The 20850-nt window shown below is 34.8% G+C and overlaps 4 protein-coding genes and 1 pseudogene across 4 annotated transcripts; 1 reads left to right on the top strand and 4 right to left on the bottom strand.

Moving 5' to 3' along the window:
• Positions 1-532: 532 nt before the first annotated feature.
• LOC140813717 (SH2 domain-containing protein B-like) lies at positions 533-8590 on the bottom strand. The gene is given in 13 exon segments (XM_073172370.1): positions 533-910; positions 1043-1114; positions 1484-1833; positions 2364-2523; positions 3586-3855; positions 4394-4767; positions 5246-5410; positions 5499-5576; positions 6076-6165; positions 6240-6449; positions 7300-7370; positions 7373-7493; positions 8152-8590. Coding segments are annotated over 13 exon segments (2148 nt in total). The 5' UTR covers positions 8320-8590; the 3' UTR covers positions 533-891.
• Positions 8591-9055: 465 nt separating this feature from the next.
• Positions 9056-11350, bottom strand: LOC140813716 (peptide methionine sulfoxide reductase B1, chloroplastic). Its single transcript, XM_073172369.1, has 5 exons — positions 11064-11350; positions 10170-10281; positions 9647-9712; positions 9353-9550; positions 9056-9283 (listed from the first exon to the last, which is right to left on the bottom strand). The coding sequence occupies exons 1-5, from the start codon at positions 11260-11262 to the stop codon at positions 9256-9258; spliced, it is 603 nt and encodes a 200-aa protein (XP_073028470.1). The 5' UTR covers positions 11263-11350; the 3' UTR covers positions 9056-9255.
• Positions 11351-12087: 737 nt separating this feature from the next.
• Positions 12088-14395, bottom strand: LOC140814612 (uncharacterized; annotated as a pseudogene).
• Positions 14396-16844: 2449 nt separating this feature from the next.
• On the bottom strand, positions 16845-18217 carry LOC140814559 (uncharacterized). Its single transcript, XM_073173580.1, has 2 exons — positions 17138-18217; positions 16845-17030 (listed from the first exon to the last, which is right to left on the bottom strand). Exons 1-2 carry the CDS (start codon positions 18080-18082, stop codon positions 16980-16982), a joined length of 996 nt encoding a protein of 331 aa, XP_073029681.1. The 5' UTR covers positions 18083-18217; the 3' UTR covers positions 16845-16979.
• A 1135-nt stretch (positions 18218-19352) lies between these two features.
• LOC140814778 (uncharacterized) lies at positions 19353-20570 on the top strand. Its single transcript, XM_073173872.1, has 2 exons — positions 19353-19934; positions 20022-20570. The coding sequence occupies exons 1-2, from the start codon at positions 19425-19427 to the stop codon at positions 20073-20075; spliced, it is 564 nt and encodes a 187-aa protein (XP_073029973.1). The 5' UTR covers positions 19353-19424; the 3' UTR covers positions 20076-20570.
• The last annotated feature ends 280 nt before the right edge of the window (positions 20571-20850 follow it).

The raw sequence follows: 20850 nt of genomic DNA on the forward strand, positions 1-20850 counted from the left end.
AAGATTTAGTGGGATTTTAAATTTTATTAATGAAATCATGAGATTTTTTTTAAAATTTAAGAGCTGACCCTTTCTTGCCCATCCTCCTATAATCCTATTATTATTAATAAAATTCTTAAAGGTGATTTATTTAATGTTTGCATGAAAGAATCATGTGAAGATTTGAATGTCTCCTTAGGGTTAGGACCAGCTGTCCTTATACTTATCAAACCAGCTGGATCTCTCCTTTTCACAAAGATATCTATATAACAAGGTTGTCAATTTCAAAGTGCCCATATCATTGGACTCCTTTAATTAAGACTGGCCATATTGCTCTATTTTTTTAGGGTGTTTCTCTGGACCCGTCGGGTCCATTTCCAATCTTGCCTCAAAATTTAGCCCAGAAAACCAAACATGACAAACTCAGTCTACCAGGCTGATTTGGTATTCATTAATTGAATGAAAGGATAAATATCAAATCTTAAGTTTTATGTCATAATCCAATGATGATTTGTTTTGCTCTACAGATAGATAATAAACGAAAACATCATCATAACAAGCCATTAAACAAAATAATTAATATGTTTTTAACTGTGAAAATAACATTCTTTAACTTTTACCAAAAAAAAAAGGTATTGTAAGAGGATATGGTGGGCAAAGTTTTCTCGCTATCTACTCTTAGTAACTCACAGGGATCAGTAGCTTGTGCATGCTTCATTTCAGTCACTCGGTCCAATCCTTCCACCAACTGTATACGATTTGATATACATATATATAATGGCAGAATGCTGAGGATTTAGGAATATAAATTACGCGAGCTTATATGCACACTGATAAACGACCCTTCTGGTGCAAGCAAGACGACCTCGTTTAATCTTGAGACGAGATGATTATGGATTGAATCTTAAGTACCTAATGAACTCTTCGTACCCTGTAAAATGTCGACAGATCATTCACAGACCAGTGGTAGGTACAAAGTTGAGGCTAACAAATTAGTTCCACCACCAAATTCATAAAAATAATTCAAACTTAGAAAAAATGGAGATAAATCTAGGCTTTGTACCTTGCCAATCGCGACAGCATAGGCTCTCGAAGTAGCATATTTTGCAGTGGCTGCATTTCTTCCAAGGAAGAACTATAAAAGACGTAAGCCAGATTACATTATCAGTTGACATAAAAAGTATTCTCGCAAAGACAATTAATCGACAGTGTCCTCTTGGATAAATGATTAGAAAAAAGTACAGGACTCGGAAGGATTTCTTCTTCACTCGAGCCACTACTACCAGGTCTCTTTCTCAAATTGTCAAGAAAGGAATATTAGGCCATTCTTTTATTATTATCTTTAAAATGTATAGAGTTTAAGGTAAACTCACTGAGTCGATGACGAGAATACAGGAGGATAAAAAATTTCCCTTGACAACAATGTCATTTTCTTTAGAAACGTCTAAACGCATACTATCCTCATTGTGATTAGGATTGAAACAGCAGGAGAAGAAAATAAAACCTGTGCATAGAATCCAGGGATAGCAGACTGTGGTGAATAGTGTGGTCACTACCAACATATGTCACGAGCAGATTGCCAGCATCTGGATGAGGCCAGCTTCTTGATGTAGGGAACCGCAGAACAAATGTTCCAGGATCTTGAAGACCTCCTTGGCAATGAAGCGTAAATTCTGCATCTTCCTTTGAAATGAATCCTTCGATCCACAACGGGGACAATGAATCCCACATCACCGTCAGCACTTTTTTCGACAAATTAAAAGCTACTGGGTATAGCCAATACCACATTCTCTCAAAATTGTCTAGCGAAACAAAGTCTCGGCAGCCGGCAATTCTCCTAAGACACTCCAAGTCCTGTAAATTTATTATTTCCCCAACAGTTGGTGCTAGAAACTTATTTTTTACATGTAGACTAGAAAACGAGGTAATGCTATCAGAGAAGGAAGGTTAAGTATAGAGGTAATGAAATATCAGTTCTCCGGCACTCGAGATGTAAAACAAAGGAGTTCAATAATCACCACAATAATTCATTTTTATTATTGAAATTCACAAAAAGTATGCGATGGCTATCTGTGGCTTTTTATTTGGCTGGTGACCAATAAAGGAAGAAAGGAAGGAATCATAGGAGCAGCAAAGACAATTGGTGACATGGTTTTAAATTAAGAAGCTTGTTTGCAAATTAAGAACAAAAGAAATTTTTACACACATAAAGTTACATATCGTATAATCTATTGAAATGTCAACAATGCACATGAATACATCATTATACATTTTCCTCTATTTATCCTTGAAGGCTACGCCCATACGCATCTTAAATATGAAACAGGCTGTTTCCCATAGGCCATAGATAAAACTAAGTGTGATAATATATAAAGTGTGTGCACCTGATCTGTCAAAGAACGAGCAGAGCGGGATATCTTCATGAAGTGTTTGTTAATTCTGAGAACCAAAGTTTCCCAAGGAACACGGTCATTGTTTCCTGATATTGAAGTCCAAGCTTGTTTTCCTTCATCCAACAGTCTCTTTGCCATTACAATTTGAGGCCTGAAACCATAAATTTCATTAACAGAAAACAAGACTTAATAGCAGAACGTACACAAGATGAGTGACATATAATGGTGGGTTTGGGAAATTATGAAAATGAGCAAACAGCATAAAGAAGAGCAATTTGATTGCCATCCACCTAGTTACAATCTCCCACAGACAATTATCAAAAAAAAAAATTCATTCCCAATAGCATTTATCTAGGAGGGTAATGCAAATTTTGATACACGGTATAGATGGGTGAAGTCAGAGAAAAAATCTTGTATACAAACAAAGAAGAGAAGAAGCCTGGCGTATAGTTTCATTGAGCAGGATTAGATCCTAGCATGATCAGACTTCATTTCATTCACAGCAGAACAGGTTTCAGCTCAACCAATATCAGATTAAGAAAATATTAATTCCTGGACACGAATAGTAAGATAAAAAACTTCAAGCAAAAAATAACTTGTGAAATTAATTACCATAAACACTGGAATTCATTTAGCATAGTTCATAATTCTTTTCCATGTGACAATAAGGATATATGAAGATCGCCATAATGTTAACTAACGACGATTGAGTTTTTAGTTACATGTTAAAATGGCATCCACAACAAGGGGATTTTGACCAGTCTTGACATGCTTGGTAGTAGTCAAAAGGCCTAGCCTAATTGGGCAGGTAAAAAGGTCAGGTACTGAGATGAAAATCCAGGGCAAGAAAACAAAACTTGTGGCCAAATTTACTGTTGATGGAGTAGTTGGTTTTTCAGGACTCGGATCCTTGGTTTAGGCCACCCAATGCATACATTTGTAACAATAAACAAGTGAGCAAAACTTACTCTCCATGACAATAAATTAGAAAGAAAAAACTTATTTATGAATGTGCAATTTATTAACACATACTTTCTACATCCTATAGTTGAATGTCACCTCATCGATGCTCACATAAGTGTGTACGGTGGGTGTGCAACATATCAAAATTATATATATATATATATATATATATATATATATATATATATATATATATATATATATATATATAGAGAGAGAGAGAGAGAGAGAGAGAGAGAGAATAAGTTACTTGTGATGAAAACATCCAGAGTACAGAGAAACCTGATCTGCAAAGTATAACATGTTATCTTCACTAGCTGATGCTGCAATTTCCTTGAGCAGTTGAAATCTATCTGCTGGGCCTCCCATGCAGTATTTGAAGACAATCGAATCTGAAATTGGACTTGAAATGTTGTTAGGATCAGAGTTTGTCGCTTCACTACTCTCAGATGCAGATGAGTTCTGCTGTGCTCTGTTATGACTTTCTAGTTTCATGTCCATAGTCACATCATAAGCATTGTCCTAAATTCAACATTTCATGGAGCAAAGCTAGTGAGGAAGGATATAAAAATTGAGAGTCGTTCATTCAGATAAACTATGAGCTGTACAATTCACATATAGTCGACAATTCTATATCAAATGGAATCCTTATGATGTGTCCATAATACAGATCAATTGCCTAGAGTCGGAGGTTCAGAAAGAATAATTTTTGCACGAGTTAGTGGAATAAGAAGACATAAAGAACGAGCACCTATTCCCCCCAAGGATGTAAAATTATACAAGATGCCACTGCAACATATAATTTTCTTATTTTATCCTAAAAGAACATAAATCAGATAGGTTTATTATAGAGCTTACATCAGATGAGCAGGAGCTACATTTCTCTTGTAACTTATTTTTCTTTAATTCATTGGTATATTAGAATAATCAATCAGTCATGCGCTGCACATCCATTTATCATCCTACGGCTAAATGCACATCCATTTCGAAATTCCTATTATCATGAAATAATATGTTACTCAAAATAGTTAAAATTCTTTCTGAACTCTCAACACCAACCTCATTTGTAAGTGGAAGCATGAGAATCGATTTCCTTGCTAGACTGCTGTACTGGGAAATATTCTTCTTGTGCTGCAAATGGTTTATCATGACCTAACTTTATTCGTTTAGATGACGGACTAGGTTTGGCTTGACGTATAATAGTTGAAATATGTTCCGCAGATCCATCATCGAGATCAGAGGATTCACATCCATTAATATAGTAAGTTTTATTGGATGATGTCTTTCTCCATGACAGCGACGCCGTCGGTGTATTCCGATAACGTGAAACACAATGTATTGGAAGGGTGAGGGCCTCGAGAAAAGGATATCTTCCAAGTTTTGGAATGTCAAACCTAATGCGGAATAGTCTATTCTCGCACTTTGATGAGAGCTGAAATAGAAAGACATAATTAAGTAAAGCAATTTATTCATGTAATATTAATCATTGACTTTTCACGAGTTGTTTTACCAATAAAATCTACACAAAGTTTGTCTTCCTAATTGTATATTTGAACAAAAATATTTCCACAAACTTATGAGTGGAAAGCGATTAATATAAGAAGCCTGAAATCATACATGTTTGATTATTACTAGAACCGAGGCACACTCAAGGCATTTCAAAGTAGGAGAATTTACACCTACTACAACTGATAAAATTATTGTATGTTGTATCATCTACTCTCTATACACTATATAGTATCTCAAATGTGGAAGGCAGTACAAAGTTTAGGCTCCGCCATAACTGAACGATCACCATTGAGAATGTCTTCCACCCTATAAATTAAATTAATAACATAGTGACACGATATGCAACCTCCTTGGTAACTTGGAAAATGGACATGGGAGAAAGCAAAGGATGCAATGCATACCTGAGATATCTTGAGTTTAAAAGAAGCACGCCCATTGATGAGTTTGCATGGTCTATCAGGAGAAGCAAATTCAATCCCATCATAACTTATAAGAAGGGGAGGTTCGCCATCGTTGGTATTCTCAACAGGAGCCCCATTGTCAGCATATAAGAGGGAAGCAACGACCTGGTGAACAGATTAACATTATCTTAAGTACCATATAAAGGATAGAATGTTGGTAACAAAAAGCATAAAGAAAATTGGATATTAAAACCTCCAGTTCTTTGTTCACAGAACAACCAAATGCATCCAACAATACAATATCCAAAGAAAATATCCTGCGACATGATGCCTGCTCTCCACAACAAGCGAAAAATGGGTTAGAATGATGACAGCGAGAATCTCAAGATCTATACAGAGATAACTAAGGAATTCATTGTTTGCATGCGGAAAGATATAAAGTCCAGCAAATGAGATAAAACTTAATATAAGGAGCCAAGAGTGCAATTACAAAGATGAAAATGCAGTAACATAAGTAGGAGTCAGACAAGCTCAAGTTTCCTACACAAAGTTGTTGAGTGAATGATCATTCAAAACTCTCGAAAATCTAATTAATGTGAGAATTATACAACAGGAATAAAAGGTAAATTATAGAGATTGCAAATTTTTTTCGAAGGTAGCATCCATCACCACATTTAGTCCACAAATAATATAGTGTTACAATTTTGTGTACATCTAAATGTCAATTCAACATGTTTTCAGATAGAAGTCACCTTATAATAGTGATATACCAAGATATGTCAACATGGATCTGCAAAAAACTTAAGCCAAGGGTAATATAAATGTTTAACCTTTCCACCTACAATGCTCCACACACCATCAATGTCTTCTTCAATCTCAGATGGAATTGAATGATCCATAGACAGTCGCAGTGGACAATCCTATGCCAGGGAGTAAAAGGTCACCAAAAACAGGGGACAGAATAACTTTAAAAAAAAAAAAAACCAGAACAAACCTTCAGAAAGTGCTCTTTGATGGTTGATGCCGGAAATGAGACGTCCATCCCATAAACATAACCATTAAATGTATCCTCGTTTCCTTTAGGACATGTCAAAAATATTCCTCCCAAAGCATCTGCGAGCAAGTCTTTGTTAATTGTGCATGGCAAAGACTTCTCTCCCACAATCTCCCCATCAATGTGAAGCCGCACAAAATCTTGTAACACCTGCAAAATGAATTTATGCTGAGAGTTTTACCACAATAGATATGAACAACTTATGAAGATTTAAGAAACAAACAAATAGGAAAAAGGGGCAAATAATTGATAAAAATATATCTTGGTCTTACTTCAAATGATGAGTTAGCTGTTTCCAGCAATCTACTTTCATCTGTTCTCTAGCTTAACATCTTAACCAATCGTAAATGATATTATTTATGAATATTTGTTACATCATCAGATCAATAAGTCAGATCATTTCTATAAAAATGGTGTGAGAGCCTATGCAAATCGTTAATAGGACATCTGTCAATTCAAAATAAAAACTTTATATAGGAAGAAATTTTATTGAAGGATGTGGACAGCAAGGATTTTCACATCAGCACGATTTAATATTTAGTATGTGCGTGTCTACAAAAGTGCCAAGTGAATAAATTAGAGATAAAAAATGGCATGGCGAAATGAACAACAATCATGGTTCAAACAAATCACTCAATGATGGTGCTCAAGATACACTCAATATGCACAACTCCATGTCCCAATGACCATACTTCTAAGTCACATTGCAATTACTACAATCTTGAATTGATTGATTCACTGTTTCTGTACAGGATTACCTGTTGTTCACAGGTGAAGCCGTCCTTGGCTCAAATTATAGCCACTAGATGAATAGTTCAGTAGGTTTAGATGATTCAAACTATCTAACTTACAAGAATCCAACATATTGCATTACACTGAGAACGAACACCAATTTCATAAACTAGACATTTCTCAGTTATAAGGTCAATGGATGAAATTACAAAATTCTGAAATATTTTAGTCAATTTGAAAATGTGTTATTTGCTGGAAATTTCAATACCTCACATCCAACATGAACCCATCTCTTCAATGAAAAGTCAGTTTTGGAGGTGGCACATGGAACTCCTTCCATGGAACAGAATTAGCAGGATCCAGACCCCCTTGGTGCAGAAAGAGTAATGGAAAGAGCGTCAGCTTCTTCTTCTCATCCAAGCAAAGAAAAGGCCAGCAGCCAGATGTGATATTCTGGTATTTCTGAATAATGCGCAAGCAATCAAAGTAAACCACCTGACTTCAATCCTGATTGGGAAAAAATATCCATTTTCCATACTATATAAAAAAAAGTTAATATCTTGGATGACCCATTACAATCTACCATCAATGAGTTTCGAAGAAAGCTCTTGAGAAGCTGATTAGCAAATTCAAAGTAAAAAATCAATCTTTTTAGCATTATTGGTTAACACTAGTCAAGCATCTGTCTATAATTACAACATCGGAAAAAAATATCCTCCAAAATCCAAATACCATAATGCGAATAAAGAAATTAAAATTTAGACCTTCTGACTACGATCTTACGAACCCAAGTTAAGAGGGAGACGACCATGAAAATCCAAGGCGCGAGAACTCGGAACTCACTATCTACTGACGATGAACAAAACCTATTGCTCAAGAAAAACACTAAAAGAAAGAACAAATACAAGATGCACCGAGAACCTCAAGGATTACAGCTTCCTTAGGCTAACTCAGTAACCCTATCGCATTCTGAATATAAAATCAGAGAAACAAACGTGCAAAAACACCTCGCAATGCCCATTAAACAGAAGCAAAGAAACAAGTGGACCCATTTCACACAAATACACTCACCAAAAATCAGAAAGGCAGTTAAAGAAAAGGTGAAAGATAGTAAAGATACCTGCTCCAGAATCACAGAGGGGAAGGAAGAACAGATGTTAATGTAAACCCAAAAACAAAGAATGCAACCCCCATTTCCATCTTCCATGTAATCATGTGTTCTAAATTCCACTTTAAGATCTTTCAATAACACATAATTTTTCTCCCCCAACCCACCGTCACCCTTCATCTCCCCCAAACTTTTCTTGATCACAACAATAGAATACCCCACAAAAATCAAAACCCCTTTCAAACTTCCCAAGATATGCAGATTTCACCGCTTCCAGCACCGTTTGCGCATCCCACTTCTTGAAGGATGGCAAAGATCCTTGCTTTTTTTCAGTTTCGTGCTTTTTTATGTGGGGGAAGTTGTTAGTGAGCGTGACGGCTGTTAATTGACGGTTGGTGGAGTCTTCGGCAATTCGGCTTCTGGTCTTTCTCCCGCTTTAAAATTTGGGCTTCGATTCCCTGTTTTGAGCGTACTATTGAAAGATAAATATTCATATTCAGTTATATAAATAATTTTTTAAAAAAAATACATTGGAATTGGTTTAAATATATGTTTTCTTGAAATTAAATAACCAAGGCATGAGGATATATCATGTAAATTACATAACCAAGGTATAAGGATATATAATGTAAAATAATTTAATTAAACAAGAGTTGGTTGTTGATTTATTATTAAAATAATTTACTACTTAGCTTCATTTTCTGAAATATTGTTGTGTGGGAACCAAAATATAAATATAAATGAATTGAATGAGCCATTCGAATAAATGGCTACATAATTAATACAAACAATAGCATGTTTTGAAAAATAAAAGAAATCTTAAATTTGAGCTTCTTCTTTTTTCTTTTAACTCCTTATGTTGCACCATCACAAGAAAGTGGGGAGAATATTCTAAAAAACAAAGAGGAAAAAATAATAACTCAAAGTTTAGAGTTTGTTCCATTACATCCATCCATATTACATAGAATTATAAAGAACATCTTTCTAAAAAGTAGGTACATAATACATGAACATCAACCACCATTTTCAACATGGAGTTCATCTCGTTTATACAATCAACCGCCAGTCGTATAAGGGAGCACAACTCATCTATCTTCGGAATCATGTTTCCAACTCCTACTTTGGCTTAAGTTTGAGGGAAACGCTGCAAATACGGAAATGTAAAAGATCAGTAGAAAGCAAGAAAAATGGTGATACAATTATGTGGTCATACCTATTTATACAATAGCGTTTTCCTGTGGGAGGCGGTCCATCATCGAATACATGACCAAGATGAGCGTCACAAGCAGCACATAGAACTTCTTGACGAGGCATGAAAATGATAGACATGTCTAGCTTCGACTTCACATTGTTTCCTAGTGGCTGATAGTAAGAAGGCCATCCAGTTCCACTATCAAATTTAGTTGATGATCTACAAAGTGGTGCAGTAAACTATCAGATAAAGGCAAGGTTGGAGCAAAATAGATAATCAAGAAAAACAACCGTAATTATTCAGGAAAGTACTCACTCAAATAAAGGAGTGTCACAGCAGATGCAGTGATAAGTTCCAGGAGTTTTCGTATTCCAGTACTCACTAAAGACACAAACATCTATAAAACTCATCATATGAACAATGAAAAACTGATTTTGCTGATGATATAATAAACATCGACGATTAGGTTCACACAGTAATTCTATTTCACAGTGTTCCAATAAAGGAAAATAATATACACCCAAATTGCTCGTACCTCCATTCAGAATCTCATATAAATTCTACCTTCCATAAGCTTTCTGTTTAGGTCTATCAGTTCTCAAGTTTAAATGTTAACATGTATCTCCACGACAAATAATAAAACAAAATTACTGAATACATCTCAGGCATCAAGCTAACTACATGGTCATGGTGTTTGAATGCACAACCCAATATACAACTTCCCTTACTTAAAAGAACTTGAATTACAAGTGCTTACCAACTTCCACAATTTGACACCACTTGTAAATTGTAAAATGGTTAAAAATTAAGGATCAGAGCATTTTAAAAGTGCTAGTACCCGCTGAATGCCCTTTCAGTACCCTTCTGCCGAGTAACATAAAATTGTGTCTGGGTTAGTTGCTGTTTCCATTCTTCATCGCTGATGGCGCCATAGTTCATGGCTCCTGCCTCTGCACAACAGTTCATGAAACAGACATTAAGTCGTGAAAAAATGGAGAACAAGTTTAAGCTAGACGACGTTAGGCTAGTAGCAAAATCAACAGCAATTTGCAGCATTCAACGACTAATCTAACATACTAGTTCTGTGACACAGTTATCCCATAAATTTAATTCATTTTCACAACTAATATTGCTTAAGAGACAAGGTCTTCTTTGCCACTTGAAATGATAAAGAAGGCCCTGGACTGTAAGTGAATTTTATTATCTAGATCTAAAAGTAGTGCGCAACCTATTGCTAGCCTGAAATGTTATTTCTGATCATGCTCGTAGAAATGCTGACATGTACCAAAATTTAAACATACACATGCACCTAACAATTTTCAAATCCATCCAATTACTTCAACTTAGTAATGCATAAAAAATACATCAGAAGAAAGCATTAAATCCATCGATTGTTGAGAGTAGCCGCGGCCTCAGAAGTTTGGTTGGATTGAAGGTCAAAAGCACCTTTTTTATATCATTTTTTTGTTAAAAGAAATTAATCAAATGTTTAACTCGGGTTGTAGCTAGAAGTGACTAGAACCATGAAACCATGTATCAGTATGACTCATCCAATTCTACCTTCTTCCCTGTTTCCTTTCCCCCCTTTATGTGACGTGGGAGGTAGTAAAAACATCATTCAAATCAAATCACAAAATTTTCCAAATACGCAGCATAAAAACAACTACACAAGCAAAAATTAACATCCAAAGATCAATAAAAACGGAAGTTTTGAAAGCAACTGGAAAGATACCTTGAGCGCCGTCCTTCCGCTGCGAAGAAGATGAAGAGCCCATAGCAGAAACCGAAAAAGACGGGCTGTGCCTGAATTCGTTTACAGTTTTTCCACCAAAAGCTACAGAAATCTGACGTTTACTGCTAAAACCCAAATGGGAATTCGTTGAAAAATATGTCAAACTAATACTGCATTGATTAACGCAGCACGATGCCATGAGTGATTTGACAATGCGGAAACTTGATAAATATTTTTTGATTTTATGGATAATACGAATTGTTAGCTAAAATTCATACATTCTTTTATTTTCTAGCCGCACGATCAACAAGGACTTTCTTGGTTCTGATGATCATTATTTTGACCAGAAGATTTTAATTGGTTCAAATTCCTTAATGCCAGAATGTTCTTTTATCACGTCAATTTAAAATTTATCGAAAAATTATATACAAGTTTTTTTTTTCGATTTTCTCTAGTTTACTTTTCTTATTTTTTACTAATATATTTTTAAATATTAACAAATATGTTATATTTTTTTAATAAATTAAGTAAGAATAAAGTAGAAAATTTGTTTGTAAATTTTACTTTTCAAAGGACTTTTTTTTTAATCTGAGTGACAAGCAAACAATATCTATACATCTATACTTTATTTTAAGGCTCATCCGATAAGACTGACAATTAGTCTCATGGCGCGTTTAACTTCCGTCAATTTTTATTGTTTATAGTCTAAACATTTTAACTCCAATTGTTTTAAAACTCGAGTCAAACGATGGACGAGACAAGAACTTAGAGTTTTCATTCTTTATACTAGAAATAATATGGAAATAGAAAAATAAAACGTGAATCATTCATTATGTTGAAGGTATGAAAGTAATGAAAAATATTTTTTTTAAGGAAAGAAAATGAAAAAGATTGTTTTGGGGAGGGAGACGAAAACCAACTAAACCTAAAATCTCATTGTCCTACACATAACTAAATAGCCTCAAAGAAAGACAAAAGAAATCCTGTCCATGACGCATGAAACCTTATTACATGGTAGGAACTAGGAACACTTGTATTGAAATACTTGTTCAGAATTGTCGACAATTTTTAGGCACAATTATGTCGAAGTTGCTGACAGTACCACTCTGCCATGACATTCGCGCTGACATATATTTCAGTTCCTAAATTAACAGATGGCCAGTGTCTCTCCACGGGTTTCGTGCCAGCTTCCTGCGAGAAAACGATCCCCCTTATAACCATTATCATGCTGAAAAGGAATACAAGCTAGAGAATTGTAACTTAGAGTAGCATACCTGATAAAAGTAAAGATTCTGAGAGAGCCTTCCGACATCAAGTTCCCAAGTTCTTGGATCTCCAACCCAACCTTCACCTTTCTTCGTGGGATACCCGTATTCTCCCCAAACGGGATGAGGTAATATCTGCAAAATTTCTTGAGGCTGTGGATTGCTATATGCATCACATAAGTTAAAGGGTTCCTCTAATTCTTCACCATTACCTGGCGAGCAGTAAACATGGTAAGCATCATAGGGGAAATGTGTCTGATTCGTTCGGTGTACTTGAGTTCCATTAGGAAAGGTGTGGTAAGGGGGACATAGCCTGAGATCTGTTGGTTTGCACCATGGCTCCGTGTCTGGATTTATAATCATTTCGCTGTATCGTGTAACGTCTGAGGTGACATCTCCATCACAAGGGTCACCAGTTGTTCTTCCAACAGCTACCGATGTCCATTAGGTAGAACTGGCTATTGGGACCTCCACCACTCGTTATATCCAGCGAGAACCTCACTTTGAAATTTGGTGACTTGGGAATCTGAGCAATACATCATCCCAGACAAGTTAGTACTGTTTAGAATTATTATTAATTTATTATAAGAAAAAAATCTGATAAAGAAACTTACGATTTTCGACATTCCTCTGGTCATGTAATGATACCCTCCTGAATATCCTGTTGTAGCATCTGATCTTAAGTACAGCATGAGCCATGGATACTTCGGTGATGTTTTTAATACATAATGAAACTTCCAACTCCCCTTTCCCAACTTTTTCTCCCAAACCACTGAATAATATGAAGTATTTTCCTTAGTTTTTGCTTCTTCAATAGGAACATCTAAATCCCATGTCCCATAGAAACTTCCCTTGAGAGTTCGGTTGCCATGATAATGCTGCACGCTTGTGTAGTCATGGTAGATCCGTGGCATGTTCATGCAGCCTTCTCCAAAGCATGGAAACCGAGATTCGGGTGGGAATGGCTTCGATTTCTTACCATTTTCGGGACATTTAGCAGCCCATGTGTCCATATTGCCACTCTTGAGCATAAGCATCCAGAATTGCCACGGCCCGGGGTTGTCTTCGACTTGGCATTTGTAGCCCAAGTATCTCTCTTTCCAAGCTGCAAATTCATCCACGGTTATATCATTCAAACCATAGCTTCCTGCATCTGCTATTCCTAACTTGTTGCTTTTCTCTGTCACCCTGTGTGCCAACTTGGCTGCAAAAAATGTAGTGCCGATTTATGGTTTGCACATAGCTCATATATCTTTATCAAGATCCAAGAATATCGCTAAAAAATTTAAAATTTATCGTAGGGTAAATTCTAATCTTCCGTGAATCTCGGTTTAATTATCACATAATCACCTTCTGAAGTTTGAAGGATTACGACCAAATTCACCAGTACTGATTGGTTAATTAAAACAAATATTAAAATCCATTTCAAATATAAAAACCAAAAACTGAAAAGGCCAAATATTTTGTCTCTGTTCATCTCATTTCATTTATTCATATTCACGAAGCATCTATACCGTAAAATCGATTTCCCACGGTTTGAAAAAGACATAGCTTAGTATAACAAACAAAAAACAAAGAGAGGAAAAAACATACTGTATGCTTTAGAATTATGTACAATATCAAAGCAATCCGCGTGCCTTGGACTTCCCATATCTTCAGTCTCATTATGGACTTCATTGCATTGACTCCATGCTTCAATGGCTACTCTAAGATTATCCCTTCTCATCCCAGGATCGCCGATTGCTGATACATAATCCTCGTGTGCATATACAAATGATCCAAACAACAAAAAAACAACCAAAATATGGGAAAATACCCACTCCATCATCTTCATATTTCGGGGTTTCAAGAGTTTCATAGACTGATATGATGAAATCATAATGCTTATCAGGTTGTTAATATTTGCTTTCTGTATCTATATATATTGATCAAGTTCGTTGTGCTATCATGATTGATATCTTTAAATCTGGGATTTTTATCCATAATTTGAATATCTAATCCTTATTTGTCCACAATAAGCTGAATCTGTTTCACATTTTGTTGAAGAAAGAAACAATCTTAAACACTGCTAACCAGGGAAGGCAAACAACTAAAAAAGATTGTGTGAATCGTAGTTGGCGTACCTAACATGTGTGCGATTACATATATTATTATTATTATTATTATTATTATTATTATTATTATTATTATTATTATTATTATTATTCAGTAAATAAATATATATTGATTAATCAAACAAGATACAAAGTACTTAGTATATCCAGTTAAATACAAAGTGACAACATATTGGATTTTATTTTTGAGTCTGGATAATGTACCAGGTATGTGTACGTAATATTATGATATGAGCAAAATATTAACAAAAAAAGTTATATCAAATTGGGATAAAATGATTATGTTGGAGGTGTTTATTTGTAAAGTTATTTATCTATCCATAGACTAAAGTGTATTATAAATTGGAGTGGGTATCATGTGAGACCGTGTCATGGATCTTAATATGTGAGATGGGTCAACCCTACCGATATTCACAATAAAAAGTAATACTCTCAGCATAAAAAGTAATATTTTTTCATAGATGACTCAAATAATAGATCAGTCTCACAAATACGACCTGTGAGACCGTCTCACACAAGTTTTTGCCTATAAATTCTAGATGCGTCTTTTTCCAGTTTAAATGTAAATATCATTGCTACACTTTAAAGAGAATATAGAAACTTTTATAAGACTATCTTATACATCAAATTTGTGAGAAATATCTCATACTCGATTCAACCTATAAAAAAAATATTACTTTTACACCAAAAAGTTACTTTTAAGTGTAAATATAGACGTTAAATCATCTCGACATAGATTTCGTTGAAATACTTGATTTCGAATGGGAAAAAAAACTTGTGTGAGACGGTCTCACGTGTCGTATTTGTGAGACGGATATTTTATTTGGGTCACTCATGAAAAAAAATTACTTTTTATGCTAGTAGTATTATTTTTTATTGTGAATATAGGTAGGGTTGACCCGTCTCACATATTATGATCCGTGAGACGGTCTCACATGAGACCCACTCTTTCGAATGATTCTATTAGAAAACACAAACTAATAAACTTTTCTTTAATTAATAATACTGTTCTTATTCGAGAAGATGACAACTTCTCCGAGGTTTGTTCAGATAATGTCGTTACGAGCTTGAATTCAAATTATATGATTTTTTTCTTCATTTTCTGCTTCAAGTCTAAAAAAATATATTAAGTGCTTAAATAGGATTCGAATCATCTTAAGAAAATTTTTGAACAATTTGTTTATAAATTTAACATTCAGTATATAATATAATAATTATTAAAAAAAATTGAAAGTATAAACCATAACCTAATTTTTGGGAAAAGTACTGATAATCGAAATATACTTTGTAAATTGAATATTTTACATGTTCTCATATTAAAAATTCCTTTAGGAGTTTGAGAATTTTTCTAATCGACTAATAAATCTTGTAATCATGGACTTTGACCATTGTCTTAAAATACAAGTTTTAGGGTAAAGAAAAAAACACTAGGTTGTTTTGTTTGATTGCTTTGATGCTATATGTGGGTTACTCCCTCATATGGTTTGGATGGATAAAATCCATACACATGTATGATTTTAAAAAAATTAGTGGACTTCATATATGTGTGACTAAATTTGGACCCTTGATTATATCATAGGATAGTACCCCTACATGTAAAATAGAATCAACCTGTTTTGAGATACCAAAATATTAAAAATATATATAAACGAAATTTATATCAATTATATTAGAACAATCTTTCTTCTATATCATTGAATTCAACATACACTCGATACAGGTATATTAAATTAGTTACTCTGCACATGTGATATGTGTACAATTTTTTGGCAAAAACTTATGTGAGACGGTCTCACGAGTCGTATTTGTGAGACAGATCTCTTATTTGAGGTCACTCATGAAAAAGTATTACTTTTCATGCTAAGAGTATTATTTTTTATTGTGAATATGGATAGATTTGACCCGTCTCACGGATTATGATCCGTGAGACGGTCTCACATGAGACTCACTCCAATTTTTTTTGTCATTATCGATAGACTAAAGTGAAATTTGACAAATTATAACGGAACTAAATTGATATTTGAATGGTTGAAAAAAAAATAAAATGTGTGTTGAAATTTAAAAAAAAAAACCAAAAACAAAAATGTAATATTAATATCATATAAAAGTAAAATTGATATCTTCTTTAAGTAGTTATTATTATGTCCTCACACTTAATAATATAATATAGATAACAATACAATAAATACTTTACATGTATTAAAATTTAATGATATTGAAGTAATATTTTTTAATTATGTTTACAAAATATAAATTAGCGAGTTTAAATTCAGTACTACAAATATTCATGAATATTACAAAACTACTTAAAATCTATATATTTAAAAAAAAAACCACTCCATTTCCGTCATGTCCGAAATTAAAAAACTAACAAATTCTCCATTAAAAAAACAAAAACAAAAAACAGAGTAAAGTTTTTTTCACGACAAGAATTCACAAGCTCTAACTTCCGTGGAAAGCTTCTGAGTTAACATCTGCAAATCATGCTAACTGAAAAACGACGAACATTCTTCGAGACTTTATTGAAGTTCTTGATATTACTTGTGGTCATCTCTGGCCACGATCTTGAATTTCCCAGTCTGCACTTGCTGCAAGTAACCATAATATTAATCATATTTCATCAACAAAGACGAAAAAGTAAACTAAAGAGGCGGCCTACAATTAAAATGTTCGAATCAGCAAAGAACATCGTTACCTTCTTCCAGAGATCAGTATGAGCTGCGCAAAATGCGGCAACAACAGCGCCCCTGTTCTTCCGTTGCCTATACTCGATGCAGAGCTCCGCCTTCAACCCACACGTTACGTGAAATGCTAACTTGCAATTTGGCTCGGAACAGTCAATCACGCACCCCTTTTTCGATTCACAAACGTAACACTCTTGCTTCCATCTTCTCTCCGGTATCTTGCTGCAATCGATGCTTTCTCTGCCGTCGGGGTCGCTGAAAAACACTTCCGGCACGTAAATTGCACAAACTAGATGAGCCCATTTGCTGTCAGCTGTGGGCTTCAGCGCCCCACCAGACAAAGAACAGAGGCAGCAACAAATTTCTGGCTTGCGGGAGAAACTCTGGGACGACCTTGTAGCTAAGCATTGGGCGCAGAACCATTCACCGTCAGGTACGCCGTTAGTGAAAGGATGACCGTAGCATGTGGTGTGAACCATTAGATCACAGCCGTCACATAGCACGATGGGGTCCTTTGGATCCCCATCTGTGCTTTCACACACAGCGCAAACAATCCCGTCGCTTTCTTCATGTATGCAATTTGCTTCTGTTTCCACATTTTCTTCCTCAATTCCAACGTCGTGGTTGATGCTTCCAGGTGACAACTCCTGGCTATCAGGCAGGATTTCCTGTTCATCAAAATCAAAGGATGATTTGTATTCAAGGTTGAGGTCAAAGGGTTGAATTGCCCAGACCCTTTTCTTGGCTGGCAAGCAGAACTTAGCATTGTTGATGGAATCGAGAAGAAAAGGGGGTGAATTTCGGCATTCTTTACGCTTTTTCGCGGGAAGGCATGAATGGGTAATGGGATTTTCAATTTTCTGATTCAGGCGAATATTTTCTTTTTCTTCCTCTACGACTTGCTGCATGAGCCTGAATCGTTTGAGAGGAGGTAGGCCATGAAACTTGCCTTCCATTTCAGGGGATGGAAAGAGAATTTGGTGCTCGGAAATTGCAGAAAGTAATCGGCGGGGAGTATTAAATCTTCGGGTGTTTCGTAAACTTTTTAGAGATTTTGAAGGTAGCCGAAAGCAATGAATTCGTGGTGGGGTCGAAAATTTGGCGGTGGTATGAAATTTCATTTGAAAAAATAAATTAATTGGTGTGTTTTGAATGGGATTCAGGCCAAGGTTGCTCCATTTTCATTTCGCGTCAAATTAACAACACTTGGCGCCTAAATTTAATTTGAGTGAGAGCGAAAAACATACACACTTAGTCCTTTGCAATTTTATAATCTAATAATATAAGGCATTTGCTTAATGTTAAGTTGGGGTACCGTTTTTGTTTGGGGAAAAAACGGGTAAATTGCATACAATGAAATCATAAAAAAACTAATAAAACAAACACAAAATATATTATGAGACGGTCTCATAAGTTAATTTTATAAGATAGATTTACTATTTGGTCACTCATAAAAAAGTTTTATTTTTTATGTCAAAAATTTATTTATTATTGTAAATATGAATAGGGTTGACTCGTTTCACAATAGACTTATTATAAAATAAATAAATATATGTTTACTCCTATGTTTTATTTAAAAGCTCAAGGAACTCCTACAAAATTATTAATATGATTGTAAATCATTTGTTATATATAAAATAATTTGTAATCATATTATATGCATATATTCAAAATCTAATCAGCACAAATGAATATAATCTCGTTATTTTTTTCTTTTTAAATTTTGTAGTCAAGTTGTGATATTTTAATTTTTAATCATTTTATAGTATCATCGCTGTCATGTTGCAAAACTATTACATTTATTATATGATTTTAATGACAATTTTCATACATTCAAACAAAAAATATGAATGATATATTGTCGGAAGTATTAAAAGTACATACATATAAAATTGTGACATTGAGATTATTTGAACCATTTTTTTTTAAAAGCATAATAGGTCAAGAGTGTATTTATTTTGACAAGTACTTATTAGCTATTTTGATATTTTATAAAGGTTGTAAGTAATTTACCCAAAAAACAAAAGTTGGGTTATGCTTGTTGAATTCTTGTACTTCGAACGGTGAAGCCATTGATTTCATAAAAACGGTGAAGCCATTGATTTCCAACGGCTAATAATAACCTAATAATACACTATCATGGCCCACAGATCATAATCCAACGGCCCAAACCGTCGGTGATTCTCACATGGAGCCTTCATGAATAACACAAAGTCTACTTTAATTGTTTTTTAAGGATCCCAACAAAGAAAAACATCTTAAAATTACATTAAAAAAATCAAAACAATCGTAGAATAAATGGAAGCACTGTGGGATTTGGAAGATAGGTGGAAGCTATCAACACAGAAGGCTATTGTATTGTTTTCATGCATTTCAATCTTGGTGATCACTGTATGTGTAGTGACAGCACTGAAGAGAAGATCGCAATGTAGGCAAAAAGGGGTTAATATTTCGAATCAAGAATCATGCGGGGATGTCTCGGCGGCTGAGCCTCCAGTATACAGGCGGTGGGACTCAGTGAAGAGGACTCTAATGGGATCAGTAAGGTGGAGCGGGCGGAGCAAATGGGAGGAGGACAAATATTTTAGAGGGAGTCAAAGAGAGACACCGACTCCGTTGCTCGTGGGAAGAAATCTTGAAGGATCGGATGTAGGGTGGCAGAGTCATAACTCGACTTCCGCCGTGTGGCAGAGGCCAATTCTAATGGGTGAAAAATGCGAGCTTCCGAGATTTAGTGGGCTTATTCTGTATGATCAGAGAGGAATGCCACTGCATCAGTGTGAAGAAGAAAGTAACATACACATTCAGGTACTAATACCTTTGTTCTCAGTATCTTTTCGAGGATCGGGGGTAAATGTTTTATCGGTCGATTGATACGTTTGTTGTGACATATAGGAGCTGAAACAGCCAGTCAGAGTTGAGAGAACTACACTGAAGGACTTGCTATGACAGTGTGATTACTGAGTTTGTTCTGAAGTCGAGTGAATACACACACACACATATATGATCGTTCCGCGCATACTTTACTTCTTGGACTATGGTATATTCACAGTTACAGTCTTCAAACATAACATGGATGGATTTTTGTTAAATCACTGCGCCATTAAAGTGCTCTGCTCAAACTAGCATGGAATCGCATGTGCTACAAAGATGGGAAATGGAAGTAATTAAGAGAAAAAATTACACGAGCTTGGCTTTTGGGGAGGTCATCTTAGTTCTTAGATCACATTATGTTTTAGCTTTTCATTTATTTTGTCTTCCACATAGCACATCCTGCATTCGTACTCAGCTTTAGCATAATCTGTACAAGGTATTCTTGATGTGGAAATTGCTTCTATTTTAGTGCTCTTGCCTTGAGAAGAAGTCACGCAAGAAGGTGTACTCTAAATAAATTTTTTTACCCACTTTTTAGTGTGACATTTTCATTCAAAATGTAATATGAAAACAGACTATTTATCTATCGATATTGATCCAATAACTGCAATTTTTTGTATCATTTTTTTTTTACCGTTGATATTAAGCAATAAGCCAAAATTGTTGTTATAAGGGGTGTTTGAGTTGGTGTGGTAGATTGAGCTTGTTTAAGTACAAGTTGTTACTTGGGTGAACATAAAATATACGTCGTCGTAATCACAATTTAGAACAGAAAATCAGTAAAACCAAAATACTAAAAAAATTCATTTGTTTACTTTTTTGGGAAGTTTTTTTTCTATTGGTAAAATTT

Source organism: Primulina eburnea, chromosome 15 (genome assembly GCF_022965805.1).
Source record: "Primulina eburnea isolate SZY01 chromosome 15, ASM2296580v1, whole genome shotgun sequence".
NCBI lineage: Eukaryota > Viridiplantae > Streptophyta > Magnoliopsida > Lamiales > Gesneriaceae > Primulina > Primulina eburnea.

Excerpts from the sequence above, each read along its gene's own strand:
- LOC140813716 (XM_073172369.1), bottom strand. The coding sequence starts at position 11,262 with ATGGCATCGTGCTGCGTTAATCAATGCAGTATTAGTTTGACATATTTT. Across the intron at positions 9,713-10,169 it reads ACTGAAAGGGCATTCAGCGG|TGAGTACTGGAATACGAAAA; the intron begins GTACTAGCACTT and ends TTGTGTCTTTAG. Across the intron at positions 9,551-9,646 it reads TGTGACACTCCTTTATTTGA|ATCATCAACTAAATTTGATA; the intron begins GTGAGTACTTTC and ends ACCACTTTGTAG.
- LOC140814559 (XM_073173580.1), bottom strand. The coding sequence starts at position 18,082 with ATGGAAGGCAAGTTTCATGGCCTACCTCCTCTCAAACGATTCAGGCTC. Across the intron at positions 17,031-17,137 it reads ATACTGATCTCTGGAAGAAG|CAAGTGCAGACTGGGAAATT; the intron begins GTAACGATGTTC and ends GGTTACTTGCAG.
- LOC140814778 (XM_073173872.1), top strand. The coding sequence starts at position 19,425 with ATGGAAGCACTGTGGGATTTGGAAGATAGGTGGAAGCTATCAACACAG. Across the intron at positions 19,935-20,021 it reads AAAGTAACATACACATTCAG|GAGCTGAAACAGCCAGTCAG; the intron begins GTACTAATACCT and ends TGTGACATATAG.